Here is a 15,884-nt window from a genome sequence, read left to right as displayed (position 1 = left end):
TGTATTCATAAGTTTTATTCATTTGAATTACTGGAGTAATATTGTATCATTGAAATGAACATTATACATCTCGTGAAAGATATTGCAAAGCTTTTAATAATTATTTGAATAATGTATGTATGCTGAATGTATTCCTTGCATAACTCATGAATAAATGACAGGCTATTTTCAAACTGAATACTTGTATCCTATTATTTACACCCCTGGAAGCATCACACATTGACATGTCGAGACCTAGAATGACGAATAGTGAGCAGGCAAGTGATGAAGAATAATACAACATAATGGCTCGGAACTTTTCTATGCATGAATTATTGAATGATCGGATAAACAGGCAGGCAAAGATTCAGTCGCTCTCTCTATCAGACTAGAAATAATCATGAAGGATTGAATGCATGCACATGATGAGGCACCAAGTTTCGGACCACCTCCTCGGGTTTTCTGTTCTCCTGATACAAATCTCCACTTTTCGGCAAACTTTCAATTTTCAGGGCCGGTATTCTAGAGCTCTGCATTATCACTTCCGGTTTGAAGCATGATTCATCGATCAAAGGCACAGGCATGCATGCAGTCAGTCCTGCAATGTATCAGTTGCTCTCTCTTTCATGATAGGAATAGATGAACAGGGTGGAACGCATGCACATGATGAGGCACCAGGTCTCCGAATACCTCCTCGGTTTTCCTGTTCTCCTGATACCCGGATAATTTTTTGGCCCAAATTCTAAATTTCGAAATACCTCCTCGATTTTTCTGTTCTCCTGATACCCAGAAAATTTTTTAGCCTAACTTCGAAACTTCGGAAACGCTGTTCTAAAGCTAGAAATTATTCTGTTCCTCTTTTATTCACGATTTATTGAATAAATAAATACATAGGCAGGCATATAGTTAGTCCTGCAAAGAATCAGTCACTCTCTCTATGAGACTAGAAATAATCATGAAGGATTGAATGCATGCACATGATGAGGCACCAAGTTTCGGACCACCTCCTCGGGTTTCATGTTCTCCTGATACAAATACCTACTTTTCGGCAAACTTTCAATTTTCAGGGCCGGTATTCTAGAGCTCTGCATTATCACTTCCGGTTTGAAGCATGATTCATTGATCAAAGGCACAGGCATGCATGCAGTCAGTCCTGCAATGTATCAGTTGCTCTCTCTTTCATGATAAGAACGAATAAACAGGGTGGAACGCATGCACATGATGAGGCACCAGGTCTCGGAATACCTCCTCGGTTTTCCTGTTCTCCTGATACCCGGAAAATTTTTTAGCCTAACTTCGAAACTTCGGAAACGCTGTTCTAAAGCTAGAAATTATTCTGTTTCTTTTTTATTCACGATTTATTGAATAAATAAATACATAGGCAGGCATATAGTTAGTTCTGCAAAGAATCAGTCACTCTCTCTATCAGACTAGAATTAATCATGAAGGATTGAATGCATGCACATGATGAGGCACCAAGTTTCGGACCACCTCCTCGGGTTTCATGTTCTCCTGATACAAATACCTACTTTTCGGCAAACTTTCAATCTTCAGGGCCGATATTCTAGAGCTCTGCATTATCACTTCCGGTTGTGATTCAATGTGATCTGATACGCATGCATGCATGTGATGATGTATGATATGATGCACGCATGAATACATCACCAACGTGGATATCATCTCATGATGCATACAGGGATGTAATTATTAAGGACTGAACAATCGACGTATTAGTTACAGAGAGTTTTTATTAATAAATCAATCGTCAAGAATACATATTGAGACTTTGCAATGAACAATATAAATTCATTTTTGTATACTTATGATCAATGCGTTACAAGAGTATGGACGATAGTTTCATTTCAATTAATATTCAATTATTCATTTCTTATTCTCTAAGATACAAGAGGTATACATTATCGTTCATTTCTACGTAATTATTCACTCGAAACACATAATAATTGGAAGTATAGATCACCAAACTACAGGATATTGTAAAGTCCAGTGGTGTAAATGCATCGAGGATAGTCTTGTATTTTCTATGCGGGTGTGGTGCCACCGTTGACTCAGTGATCTCGATGCCTCAAGGCCCTCCTAAAAATCAAAATGAGAGAGTGGTAAGGAAATATGATGAATCTCAACTATAATTTGCAAGCCAAATAATTATATCTCTGAAATTAATCGAGTTATCGCCAAATAATCGATTGAAAAAGTAAAAAATCGAGGATATACCGTTGGGATTTGATGCCAGCTCAATATGATGGACGGCTTCGTGTTCGTTGCGCATTTTTACATCAGATAAGCGTCCTGGAATTGTTCTGGCAAATATTTCACCTTTCAGCCCGAAAAAACGGTAAGCCTATAGCCTTAGAGTTTTCTCAAAATTTGAGATGATGATTCCGAATTTTTTTCATGGAGTTTTCCATGATAATCCTATGTATTTTGGTCTCAGGAATCCGAATCTGCAAGCAGAATAATTCCATCTATGAAATTGATCAAGTTATCGCCAAATAATCGATTAAAGAAGTAAAAAATCCAGGATATACCGTTGGGATTGGATGCCAGCTCAATTTGATGGACGGCTTCGTGTTCGTTGTGCATTTTTACATCAGATAAGCGTCCTGGAATTGTTCTGGCAAATATTTCACCTTTTAGCCCAAAAAAACGGTAAGCCTATAGCCTTGGAGTTTTCTCAAAATTTGAGATGATGATTCCGAATTTTTTTCATGGAGTTTTCCATGATAATCCTATGTATTTTGGTCTCAGGAATCCAAATCTGCAAGCAGAATAATTCCATCTATGAAATTGATCGAGTTATCGCCGTTTTATCCATCTAAAAAGTGAGAAATCAAGGAGTCAATGGATGTGCAATTTACCATTTTTCGCAACGAATTCAAATATTGGAGGAATCTATTGCTTCATGTCAAGCCCCCACCGCTGGTGGTGAGTAGAGACCCCTGCCGAAGACTAGCGAGCACCGCGCCATCGTATCGGACAATTTGTTTGCTGGAAAGCCATCATGATTGCTACTATTATTTTGTGGCGTTAAAAAGTTAAATGGCGGCCACAAGTCCCATTTAAAGTAGCAGCCGGTTTACAGATCTGTGTTACGAACACAGAGGACTAATTGCGTCATTTTCCCCATGATAGTGGAACGAGACCTCTGAAGCACGATGGCTAATCAATTATTGTCGACGGCAAATAAATTGGAAAAATTGTTCGTTAAATCAGCTTTGACTGGTCGGTGTGATCGTTTACAGGTACTTAATCATTCGACATAACCAACGAGATAACTAGTTCAAATTGTTTGCCATCGACTATGTTACAACATTGTTGCCGCTGTCATACCCATTATCATTGGAATTCTAAAATTCCAAACATACTTTAGTTTTTTGATTTTTCATAGACCACTTTACTTTACTGGCTCAAACGGTTAGAAGACTGAAGTATACTGTACTATAACGGTAAACATTTTCTCTTTCAGCTTTGGCAGAAGTTGTCGATGCTACGATATGTATCAAGAATACCAACAATTGAATGTGTTCAGCAGCAATGGCAACTGCTTTGTCAGCGGCCCCCGAAGGGTTTTGAAAAATTCTACCCAAAACAAACAGGTATGGGCAGTAGATGTTTTATAGTTCCAAATTCTCAAAACAATCCTTATTCGGCTCGTAGTTTACAAAAAGGTATGTATTTCTTTTATCAGGTCAGAAATTGGCTGGAAAGCCTGAGAAAGAAGGAGAAAAGTTAACAGAGAAAAGCACCCCGCCATCTCAACAACCGCATCAGCCAAAGACTCCACCATCTCAACCTAATGGCAATAAGCAGTCACCATTTCCACCGTGGTCTTTCAAGTTATTTGGTGAAAAATTTCAGTCGGGATCCGGTGGGAAAAATCCACCAGATTCCAGTAAAGATGCAATTTTACTTTGCTGTGGCATCGGGGCTGCCTGTTTATTTGGATATCTGGCATACAACCAAATGGGATATAAAGAAATCACCTGGCGGGATTTTCTCAACAGGTAAATACATTTAGTTCATCGGAATATGTCCAAAGTTTCAGGGATCAATTTATCTGTTGCTAGTGCCCTCATAAGAGTTGTCTTTCACATTTGCAGCTACATGTCGAAGGGTATTGTAGAAAAGCTAGAAGTCGTCAATAAAAAGTGGGTCCGAGTCCAGCTGCTGCCTGGTCATGGTGGAGATAATTGGGTAAATAATTCCAATTATTCAATGCTTCTTTACACTTACTGATTCAATTATATTGTGCAATTACAGGGCTAGACCCTAGTCACAACAAAAATTTATTGTCTCTCTTGTACTTTTCTCCCTCTCTCTCTATCTCTCTATTTCTCGCTCTCTCTCACTTTTCTTACTAATATCTTGCTTTGTGAATTAATTGACTTGCAGCCCATTCTTTGGTTTGCCATTGGAAGTGTAGACTCATTCGAGCGGAACTTAGAAAATGCGCAAGTCGAATTAAATGTTGAACCACAAAACTATGTTCCTGTCATTTACAAGACTGAAGTTGAAGTGGGAAGCTTGATGTTCAGTTTAATACCCTCCATTCTAATTACACGTGCGTATTTCTCACTGTATGCATGGGTCTCTCGAGCTGTTCTCGACAACCGTCTATCGTACTTTCTTGTTTCATGTGTAGTTTTTCTCATATACATCATGCGGCGAACGGCGAACATGATGGGTGGCAAAGGCGGGCGTAAAGGTGGTGGATTATTCGGTGGAGTAATGGAATCAACTGCTAAGCTCATTAATTCTAGTGAAATTGGAGTGCGATTCAAGTGAGTCATTTTGCCATAGTACAAAATAACCGAAAAGGAAATTATCGAACTTTTGCATTATGCAGGGACGTGGCGGGATGCGAGGAAGCAAAAATCGAGATTATGGAGTTTGTAAATTTCCTAAAAAATCCACAACAGTACATAAATCTCGGAGCGAAAATACCCAAGGGAGCAATGCTCACAGGTATTTTAATCATAAAAATTAGTCGCAGTTAGATTGCGAAAATTTGGTCGGTTACATCTAGATCCAACTGCTCATCACATTGATAGTTCGTCATGTACGCGTTGTCCGTATAGTTAAAGCATTAAACCTTGTAGGTCCACCTGGAACTGGGAAAACTCTCCTGGCAAAAGCAACGGCCGGTGAAGCAAACGTTCCTTTCATTACTGTGTCTGGTTCCGAGTTTTTGGAAATGTTTGTTGGAGTCGGCCCATCCAGAGTCCGTGACATGTTTACCATGGCCCGAAAACACGCACCGTGTATATTATTCATTGACGAGATAGATGCGGTGGGCCGGAAGAGGGGATCGCGAAATTTCGGTGGACATTCGGAGCAAGAGAATACGTTGAATCAGTTGCTTGTCGAAATGGACGGTGAACAAACTTGAATTTAATATTGAGAATTTCACTTGGTGGTACATCACGTAAGATTCTGGATTAAAATTATTTCGATTTTCGTACAACAAGGTTTTAATACTACTACAAACGTGGTTGTATTGGCTGCTACTAACAGAGTCGACATCCTGGACAAAGCTCTGCTACGTCCCGGAAGGTTCGATCGACAAATTTTCGTCCCCGCTCCCGATATCAAAGGACGTGCGTCAATTTTCAAAGTGCATTTGGAACATCTCAAAACTAACCTTGATAAGGCAGATCTGGCGAGAAAAATGGCATCTCTTACCCCTGGGTTTACAGGTGCGATAAACGCGTTCGAATAAATATGAGTGTCGATCATGTCTCCAACATTGCTAATCATAATGTTATCTAGAGTATAAATTTGTAACGTGTCTATAATATTTTAGGGGCTGACATTGCCAATGTTTGTAACGAGGCAGCTCTTATCGCAGCGAGAGATTTGAATACCAGCATAGAGCTGAAAAATTTCGAACAAGCTATAGAGCGAGTTGTTGCGGGTATGGAGAAAAAGACCAACGTTCTGCAGCCGGAGGAAAAAAAAACTGTCGCTTATCACGAGGCTGGCCATGCTGTAGCGGGATGGTTTTTGGAGCATGCGGATCCACTTTTAAAGGTATGACTGACATAGCATTTCTAGAGTTCACGATTTTAATCACGTTTAAAGTCCGTCCATCCTGATTTTTCATAGGTTTCCATTATACCTCGGGGCAAAGGCTTGGGCTACGCACAGTATTTACCGCGGGAGCAATACCTCTACACCAAGGAACAATTATTTGACCGAATGTGTATGACTCTGGGCGGGCGAGTGTCTGAGGAAATATTTTTCAAACGGATTACTACGGGAGCGCAGGATGATTTGAAAAAGGTATTGATCCGGCAACAGGTGTTTCTTTGCGTCGATATAACTGAGACCTCTTCTCTTTCGAAGGTGACTCAAAGTGCTTACGCACAAATAGTGCATTACGGTATGAATGAGAAGGTCGGCAACGTTAGCTTTGACATGCCTCAACCCGGGGACATGGTTTTGGATAAGCCTTATTCCGAAAGTACCGCTCAACTGATCGATTCCGAGGTTCGCGTTTTGATCGACAGTGCCCACCAACATACACGGGACCTGCTCAATAAACACAAGGAGCACGTTATCAAGGTAAATGGCCGTTGAGATTTGATAGACGTAGAATTCGTTCCACGAATACGGTACAATGTTGTACTTACCAAGTATGGCCGACTCTTTTAGGTAGCAGAGCGTCTTCTCAAACAAGAAATCTTGAGTCGGAACGACATGATCGAACTGCTTGGTCCACGACCTTTCCCAGAAAAGTCTACCTACGAGCAATTCGTAGAAGGAACAGGGTCTTTCGAAGAAGACACGCAACTACCGGAGGGATTGAAAGAGTGGAATCAATCCCGTGGCAAAGAATCCAACACCCCCAGTTCCAACAACGAAGAATCCGAGATCGCCAAAGGTGCACCCTTGCCCGCTACCGAATCCCCCAAAGATCAGCCCACTCAACGTCTGTAATTATTTCGATATAGGTATAGTTTGATGTGTATCGCTTTCATATGCTGTATTATAGTTAAAAACTTATTATATACAGAGTAATAAATTATTATTGTATTTTAAAATGAAAATGGCACAACAGGATCACGGACTTTTATTAATTATCAAAAGAGCACTTTTTGTCACAAAATAACGACTGGGACGAAAGGAGAGGAGAGGGCGAAGGAGGTTTATGTTACTTCTTGACAACGTGTATTGTAATTAATAAAGTTTACAAATTTAGTACAATCAAATTGTTCTTTATCTCGTTAGGACTAGTAAATTAATTTATGACGAGGAGCATTCGCAGTTCCGCAACGTTACGGTTCTCTTGTTAGGACGTCTGACTAGTAATTGTAAGGTCAGTTGAATTTCAACTTGATAAGCTTCGATCGGGTCACATTTCTAAATGACAGCAGTGGCTACGATATCAACGCGCATCTGCAACTTTTCCCAAGTATAATCGAAATTGTAAGCATGAGTCGACGCCACGTGCATCGTTATGGTTCTGCTGCGTGTTCGCGACGTTCGAAACTATCGGCAGAGAAAGTCTGCCGCAGGTCTGCCGGTGCGAGAGAAAGTTTGGATGTATAATTTCACTTTTATTCGTTTTATCGAATAAAATATTGCTGACCCGAACGATTCTGTCGGTGGACGCCTTTGATTGCGTCCAACGATTTCAAATAGACTAGTTATTTGCGGAGTATCCCGTGAATAATTTCACGTTTCAGATAATTCACCGAAATCGTAGCGCCGTAATATGTATTTGCCATTATGCACAGTGTCGACCGTGCACCGAATACATTGAATCGGTGTGTTCTATTTGAAAATTCACCCCGATGTTGGTAATTTTTTATCAATGGAAAAGTCGATTCACGTTTATTTTGCATCATATTATTCGGTCATTCGTTACGGGCCCAACTGCTAAAGATTGCGTTTCTAAGAGTCTGACAATGGAGATGGATGATGATTTTACTCACCGGAGCGGATTATCACGGCGAATGAGGCGGCGCGAATTCCTTGTGACAGAACGTTGATATTATACTCGTGTATTTCCCTTTGGAAAATTTGGCACCCCATAAACATACTAATCGCGGAATGAATGAATATCTGTAGTATACGAGTCCTATATATCCTAATCGCGTAATTTGTCTATAATATCTTTCGTCATAACTTTTTGTTACTAAAGTGAAAATAAATTCCGAAATTCTACAAAACTATATACGTTTTTATCGAGTAAATATTTATATTTTACGAAGTTGCTGATAACTTAGATCTACAATCACTGTATAATAATTATTATACAATTAAATTATTGCTTTGTCGTACCTTGTATCACACTAATCTACACCCTATACATATATATACTTATAAGTATGTTTATACATATTTGTTGCAGTTGCTGTTGGTTGTCAATCCGAACAGAGTTCGAATAATTCGGTTTTATTCTTACGCCGGGTCCAAATTCAGAATTAAACTCTATTTCTGTTTTTCGTTAAATTTTCCTAATTATTTACTAAAATAAACTGTGGAACTTTTTCTCCCTCCCGAGCTCTTTCGCACTCTCGTTCTCTAACTTTGGGCTGTATTTTCACGTTTGTTCATTAATTCTCGTCTGTGTTATTATTTCTATATTAGCCAGACCACGACATACCCACTTTTCAATGACTCTCTTTTGCGACTATGGAAAAACGCGATCATCCAAAAATGAATCGAATCCACATTTGGGTAATATCTAATTAAGATATCGACTCGAGTGCCCGTTTGAAACAAACTATCAAGCAAATTGGACGATTCGTATGTACCAATATCAGTTTGGCAGCTTTCATCGATGTCCCCTTGCTTTTCTCGACTACCCCGATAGTAAAATTAATACAAATATTAGGGTAGTGAAAATGACCCACTATTTTTTTCGCATCTACCACGAAAATATATTAGTTCTGCCTGTGTTAAGAGCCCCTTCCACAGATCGGCTCAAAAATTTTTTGGGGGTCGCTAAAGCTTTTTAAAAATTTCAAAGACCGTCTGAAATTGAATTTCTTTTTTTTTCAATCTTTCGCTCGAAAACATTTTCAGTACTTTACTTTGGAAGTTAAAAAATTTTGGAGCAACTTGCAGCAATCAAAATATGAACTTGAAATTTTCGGAATCTCCATCATTTTCAAACTAAAATATAAAACAAAAAATGAGAAAGGAATATTAAGAAAAAGAAATTCAATTCCAGTCGATTTTGGAAATTTAAAAAAAATTTTGAGCAACCCCGAAAATATTTTTTTTTCAAGCTGATGTTTGAAGGGGGCTCTTGGAACATGTTAAACTGATATATTCTCATATAGGAGACGCAAAAAATAAGAATAGTCGTTTTTTTTTTTGCGCCACTCTAATAGGTATACATACGTTGATGTGAAACTTTTTTATGCCTTTCACATTTTCACTAGAAAATTAAAATCCCTCTCGACTTCATAAAAATTTTCAAGGCTTAGCAGAGAGTCGGTGCGTTCGGGGATTCCAAGGTGATATTCCCTCACCATTTTTAATCACCTCACTCTAAAAAGCACCCTCAACATTTTTTTTAATATTGGTCAAGTAATTGTGAATTTTTTAAACCTCAAACGGATGGTCGCAAATACAGTTCTGACCGATCGCCAAACACCGCTATTTTTTTCCCAATCGTAAGGACGAGAAGTCGTAACTACCGGTCACGACCTTTCGCTTCTAATTGACCCACTGTATAATTCGATTCCAATATTCTTGAATAATTATCCACGTTTACAATGAAATTATAAATTATATGAGCTAGGGCGGTTACAAAAAGCCAAATGACCTACGTAACGGCGGTTACGACCTTACGTGCCATTGAAAAAAACTACGTCTAACGAAATGCTCCGTAAGACGAATCGTATTGCAAACTGATGGTAGCGAATCCTGTTAAACGGAAGATGGAAGATGAAGATTTCGAGGATCCGCGGGGAACGGGAACTAAAATATAATCGTCGAGCTGACTAGAACGGCTGCATCGCATTCGAACAATAAAACTATGCTCATATACATAGGTATGGGCAGCCAATCGTAATACCTACATTGAACATACTCGTCCATGTCGCGTAGGCATACACTATCAAAACTATGCGATATGTTTCATTGCCACGTATACGTGGGTGGTATCAACTTTATCGATGTATAATATATTAACTCGGCGGTTGCGATATACTCGTACGAACGAATGCCGATATAATCTAGTTTAGCTATATAAGTTGCAGATATCAAGTTGGGATTTCACCGAGTCCCCGTGGTTTCCGTACAATCGCCGGTTTCGTTGCAATCCCAACGATTGTAACGAGTAACAGAGGAGCCTGGCATTCCAACGTTATAATTCGATTGCATCGAGTCGGTGACAACGATGACTTCGTACGACCCTACGGTTTATCCATGAGAAGTTTATTGCGTTCTGAATTGTACTCGCGGAGACGACGTCCGTCCAGGGCATACGGCGCGTTACGTCGTATACGTACGTCGTACGCAAACTTGGCCAACGCATACGAATATTTGGGTGGCGCCGAGTGTCCATTGCTCGCGAATCGCCACGGGGTGGAATTTTGATTTCTCACCCACCTCGCTCGCTCCGAGGAACGATCGCATCGTCTACCGCCTCTATTCTAGATCATTGTCCTTCGTCGTGAGCCGCCCCTTGCGCCGTCATCCCTTAGGGCGCGTCGGTGTCGTTGCTACTCTCGTCGCAAGTGTCCCTCTGACAAGCGGACTCCAGGTGCTTGTTGAGGTAGGACTTGAGGGCGAAGGTCTTGCGGCACCTCGAGCACTCGTAGTTCTTGTCGGCGGAGTGGGTCTGCATGTGAGCCCTCAGATTCGAACGGTCGGCGAAGGCCTTGCCGCAGTGGGCGCACCCGTAGGGCTTCTCGCCCGTGTGACTGCGGAGGTGGCCCTGCAGCAGCCACGGCCTCGAGAACATCTTGCCGCAGATGCCGCAGCTGTGGGCGAGCTTGTGCGTGAGCACGTGCATCGCGAGGGCGGGCATGCTGACGTACGCCTTGCCGCAGTGGATGCACTTCTTCGCCGACTGCGAATTTATGCTGCGGTGGGTCTGCTTGTGCCTCGACAGATTCGAGGAGGTAGCGTACTGCTTGCCGCACTCGCAGCAAACGTATCTTCCGACCCTAGGGGCCTCGGGTGGCTCCGCGGTCTCCGCAACTTCTACGGCCGGATGATCCTGACACGCGACACTTTTCGCCTGAGAGCCACGTTTGTTCTTGGAACGTCCGTCGGCGACGAGCAACGTGTCGTAGGTGTACGCGGCCGGCTTCACCTCCGCCTGATGTTCGGCAATCGTCTGCACCTGTTTGTCCCGGGTGGGTTGCGGATTCGGGTTGTTGTTCTCGATGTCGCTGCTGCACTCCGAGGCCGGCGGGGTGAGAGGCGGCGCCGGTTCCAGAGGCTCGGACACGAGCATGGGGATGGCCGCGGGCTCGCCGTAGGCGAAGAGGATCTCCTGCACCGGGGACAGAGGGACGAAGAGACCCCCGGCGGTTTGCTGAATTATCGTCGTCGGCTCGTAGACGATGCTCGCCGGTTGCGGGTGGTACAGATTGCCCACCAGGTCGATGGTGTTCACCTGGTAGACCGAACTCTCGGGGTGGTAGACCGCCATCTCCTGAAAGTCCGTCGCCGGAGTCTCGACGACTTCGTGGGGCCCCACGACGACGCTCGGCGTGGGGAGCGGCGGGAGGGACCTCGACAGTTCCAAGAGATCGTGAGCCGCTTCCGTTTCCGCGGCCGACCTCTCCTTGGACATCGGCGTCTCGTGCTCGGCGGTCGACCGGGACGCCGGGGCCCCGACCCTCTCCTTCGTCTCTCCGCGGACGCCCGGCGGTACGGAGGGCGCGGCGCGTTCCTCGGGGAGCGTTGGTTCCGCCGAGGGGATCGCGCCCGAATACCGCGTGGGGAAGCATTCCGCCTGGGGTGCGGCGAACCCGCGGGCTGACAATTCCGTTGATCGCGCGATCACCTGCTGCACCACCGTCGGGCATTCCGCCCCCGCTACCTCTCGGAAGTTGAATCGCTGCGGGGCCGTGGGGGCGATCGGTGACTCCGTTGATCCTTCGCCGGGATTCGACGTCACCGGCAGATCTGTGGGTCATACGGTACGAGTCACAGGGTGATCGAGAGGACGGAGGCGTCGCGTTCGAGCCTCGCGCCTACGTCGTACGAACGGAGATCTCGAGTTCGCCGAGCGATATACAAACCGGAAGTACAAACAGGTCGAATCAATCGAGGACCGGCACTCGGAAGACTCGTCGTCCCCTCTCCGCGTTTACCCCTTGACTAAATTTTCGTTCAACGTCGAGATCGTTGTCGCGGAATTTTTTTCAAAAGACTCGTCACGTTGCCCCGACGTTTGACGCGGAAAAGGGACGTTACGCGTCGACGAGTGAACGAGGGGTGTGAATTTTCCCCTCATCCCCGCGGTAGCTCGATCTTTCGTGCGGCGCGCAAAAAAATAGGAAAACGTTGGCCGCACTCGCGACGCGTTCGTCGGTGACGCGCGGAGATCTCGACGAGTCGCGCCAACGTGGTAAATTTTCCGACCGTTTCTCCGACGTACGCCGTCGACACCTGTTCTCAACTCACCTCGCGCAACGTCCGACGTCGAGGAGGGTCCGAGGGCGGACGATGCGATGGATTCCTTGACGGGTAGCGGAGCCGGAGGCGTTCTACTCCTTCCCCAAGATTCGAGGCTCCTCACGGCGCCGCTCATGTACTTGTTGCATAGCGCCTTTTTCACCATGTAACATCGCGGCATTTTGCAGATTTCGCCGACGGTCTAGCTTTCGTTGGTCCTACGACGCTATCGTTACCGAGTCCGAGGATTTCTCAACCCTCCGCGCTACGGGGAAACACCCGATCTCGACCCCGCGAGACGTGCTCCCGAAGAAGAGCTCTGCCCACACGTACCGGGGGTGGTGGTTTCCGCTGTTATTATCGTGTTATTGTTATCAGTATCGTAAATACTATATTACCGGTACCTACCGCTATTGCTATTACTACGAATATTACTATCGCTATGGCTATATGGCTGTGTAACTAATGTAAGACTAGAGCCGTAACTGTACTACCGTTACCGTTACCGTTGTACTATCACTATATGTATGTATATATATATATATATTACGATTATTATCCTTGGTGTTAAAACTAATACTGGTATCGTGGCTTTTACAATTATCGGCGAGGGTACGCGATTTCAAATGGAATCGTTATCGTCGTTACCACCGATGTATAAATGGATGCAGTCGAGTTGCGGGCGAGTCGCACGTTTGGTTACCTTGTTTCAGTATTGCTTTCGTTGTATTCACGGGTGGAAGAGTTGTAATAACAGTAACAAAACCAACAACAACAATAACAACAATAAACGGTATAACATCGACGATTGCGACGACGGCGACGGCGATTGCGATTGCGATGGCGCCAAAGGCCAACGATATAACGATCGTTCGACGTTAAAGTCTCGACGTCTCTCTCATCACTCTCGGTGCCCCCGCTGGTCGAGGAACACCGGACTAATTGCAAGCGTGGCGCGAATCGTTGACGGGATCTCGTCCCCGAACACCCCGCATCGGTATTCACCCCCTTTGCGCGCCGTCGGAGGATCCCTCGTCAAGGGAACGGAGGGACGTCCGACCACCGTTTCCAGCATGTGCCACGAACGAACCCCTTTGTCTCCGCGCGACGCACTTCGCAGAGGGTGGCGGTTTCTCGTAGAATATCGAGACGACGACGTCCGTCGAATGTCTGGAAAGCAGGGGATGCTTTTAATTCCCTTCCTCACTTTTGCGGACGACGACGACGGGCGTCAGGTGCAACGACCGAGTCGACGGGGGATGGGGTCCGGCGAACGGAGGCGGGAGGCGAGAGGGAGGGAGCGAAGGGAGGGAGGGAGGGAGTTCGGCCGAAGGGACGAGCCGGGGGTCAGGTGCAGCTCGCGGCGACGTCGAGACGATTCCGGATGCTTCGGCAGGTACACGGAAGAGCAACAAGTTGGACAACAGGTCGGCGCAGAAGGCGCGGGTGACGCCGTAGGGCGACGCAGACGGTGCGTGTGGTCGATAACTCAGCTCCTGTGGCGGTCGTCGCGCGAAACCACTCGGCCGACTCTCGCGAGAAGCATCGTCCCCGATACTCGGACCGCCCGCACCCTCTTCAACCCTTCGACTCGAATGGCGACACCGCGGGGGGATCAGAGGCGAAAGCGGCGGAACATGTTCGTGGCGAGGAGGATGGCGAGGAGGAGGGCGGGGGGGGATCGGATCGAGGGAGACCGGTACGCGGACCTAACGATTCGTCTTTGAGGCCCGCGAAGGACGTCCGTTATACCGCACCTGGTTCACTCGCGCGTAGTTCCCGGTCGGAGGTTCGTTGTTCGCGGTATCGGGTGAGGCGACAAACGGCAACTGGTTCCGGAGTGCCCCGGTACGAGGTAAGAATGCCACCTGTAGGTGAAGCAACAATTGTCCGCTGTGTGCGGAGGGTAGCCCGACTACATGGTTTGTCCGGGTGTGGCTGGGGTGCAACTGTCGCGTCGCGGCATCCCCGCGTTGTACGACGAGGCGCCTGCGTCTTCCCAGTGATACGCGGCTTCCCCTACCCTCCGCCCCTCCGCCCCTCCGCCCCTCCGCCCCTCCGCCCCTCCGAGCTCGCGCCGCATTGATTTTCGGACCCCGGGGGGGAGGAGGGTGCCGGGTGTCCGTAACCGGAGGACGCAGGGCGGGGGTCGCGAACCAACACCTGTTACCGCAGAGACGCTCGTCGGGGGTCGGGGCGACGCCGCGGAGGGATCGATACCGTGACGGGAACGAACACCCTTCCCGCAGTCCGCCCTCCCTACGCTTCGCCTCGCTTCGTTACGACGAGGCGCGCGCCCGTCGCCAGGCAACGAACAAGCGGATCACCCGATATCGTGGGCGCCGATAACAACGCCGATACCCCGACGAATCGATCTGGGAAATCGGCGGATATCCTCGACGTCGCCCTTCCCCTCGCCCTGCGAGGACGAATGTCGGGAGGGTGGGGGGGGTTGATTCGAAGACGCGCGTCCTTCCTACACCTCGATTGCCGCGAATGCGTTTCGACCCGTCCATCCTACCCACCTGTACGCCTTTCACGCCTCCGAGGAAACGCCGATTCGGATGAAACGGTGGCTCGTCCGTCGGACTTTCCCACCTGGTACACGTGTGCGACACGAGTCCAATTGCGCCAGGTGAGCAACTGGCTTCAACCGGACGACGAAGCGAAATTTCCGCAACAGGTTGAAGCGCGATAAGTATTAAGGATGTACGCCGGTGATTTCCGCGTATCGAGGGTGCAACGCGCCCTCCTGTCGGCGCGACGGATGCATACCAACCCTTGCTCCGTACGGGGGTCGAACATCACAGGATATGTCCGACGAAGAGGGTCGGAACGAGAGACTCGCACCGCTTGCGAATCGAAAGGGATTCTCGGGTTCGAGCGAACGGAGGGACGGTGGACGGTCGTCTGTGATCCGTCGGTGTGGCACGATCCGAAATTGTGCCTACGTACGGACCGAGTACCCCGTTGTTCGCCCGACGTCCCACCCCGTCGTCCGGTTACGTGCGTTAGAAAACGCGCGGTGAGATCACGAGCTGCCGTGCAACGGGGCGGCGTAGCGGCAAGGACGAATTCTACGGCAAAGGGGATTAAAGTGGAACGGGGGGTGCCGAGGGTTGCGCGGCACGTGAGGCGAAACCAGGTGTTGCCGCGGCGGTGGCGGGTCGATGGCTAACCCGGGCGCACGCGTCGCGTTCGTCGGGAGCGACGGGGGGAGGATAGGGAGGGTTCGGCGTCGGTGAATGCGGACGTCGGTAGAACGGCGGGGCGAGGGGGATGGGGGAAACTCGCAG

The 15,884-nt window shown here is 46.7% G+C and overlaps 2 protein-coding genes and 1 long non-coding RNA gene across 7 annotated transcripts; 1 reads left to right on the top strand and 2 right to left on the bottom strand.

Moving 5' to 3' along the window:
* Positions 1–1,707: 1,707 nt before the first annotated feature.
* On the bottom strand, positions 1,708–6,795 carry LOC110116879. Of its 3 annotated transcripts, XR_007279730.1 has the most exons (4): positions 6,630–6,795; positions 2,856–2,985; positions 2,526–2,755; positions 1,708–2,073 (listed from the first exon to the last, which is right to left on the bottom strand). It is a non-coding gene; the product is annotated as an uncharacterized LOC110116879 (long non-coding RNA). The 3 variants fall into 3 exon arrangements; XR_007279729.1 differs by lacking the exon at positions 6,630–6,795 and having other exon boundaries at positions 2,856–2,997; XR_007279731.1 differs by lacking the exons at positions 1,708–2,073; positions 6,630–6,795 and adding an exon at positions 2,383–2,441 and having other exon boundaries at positions 2,856–2,997.
* LOC105683929 (AFG3-like protein 2) lies at positions 3,021–7,059 on the top strand. The gene is made up of 13 exons (XM_012396923.3): positions 3,021–3,239; positions 3,464–3,593; positions 3,686–4,001; positions 4,098–4,191; positions 4,390–4,558; positions 4,640–4,778; positions 4,844–4,962; positions 5,097–5,372; positions 5,466–5,693; positions 5,801–6,027; positions 6,103–6,279; positions 6,343–6,561; positions 6,652–7,059. The coding sequence occupies exons 1-13, from the start codon at positions 3,153–3,155 to the stop codon at positions 6,934–6,936; spliced, it is 2,466 nt and encodes an 821-aa protein (XP_012252346.2). The 5' UTR covers positions 3,021–3,152; the 3' UTR covers positions 6,937–7,059.
* Positions 7,060–7,154: 95 nt separating this feature from the next.
* Positions 7,155–14,607, bottom strand: LOC105683902 (zinc finger and SCAN domain-containing protein 10). 3 transcript variants are annotated; one of them, XM_048659246.1, is made up of 3 exons: positions 14,346–14,607; positions 12,598–13,758; positions 7,155–12,096 (listed from the first exon to the last, which is right to left on the bottom strand). In XM_048659246.1, exons 2-3 carry the CDS (start codon positions 12,767–12,769, stop codon positions 10,658–10,660), a joined length of 1,611 nt encoding a protein of 536 aa, XP_048515203.1. In that variant the 5' UTR covers positions 12,770–13,758; positions 14,346–14,607; the 3' UTR covers positions 7,155–10,657. The 3 variants fall into 3 exon arrangements, with proteins under 3 accessions (XP_048515203.1, XP_048515204.1, XP_012252297.2); XM_048659247.1 differs by having other exon boundaries at positions 12,598–12,939; XM_012396874.3 differs by having other exon boundaries at positions 12,598–14,607.
* Positions 14,608–15,884: the final 1,277 nt, after the last annotated feature.

The sequence above is a fragment of the Athalia rosae genome, chromosome 8 (assembly GCF_917208135.1).
Source record: "Athalia rosae chromosome 8, iyAthRosa1.1, whole genome shotgun sequence".
Classification (NCBI taxonomy): Eukaryota; Metazoa; Arthropoda; class Insecta; order Hymenoptera; family Athaliidae; genus Athalia; species Athalia rosae.
This window is presented reverse-complemented; position numbering and strand designations above follow the sequence as displayed.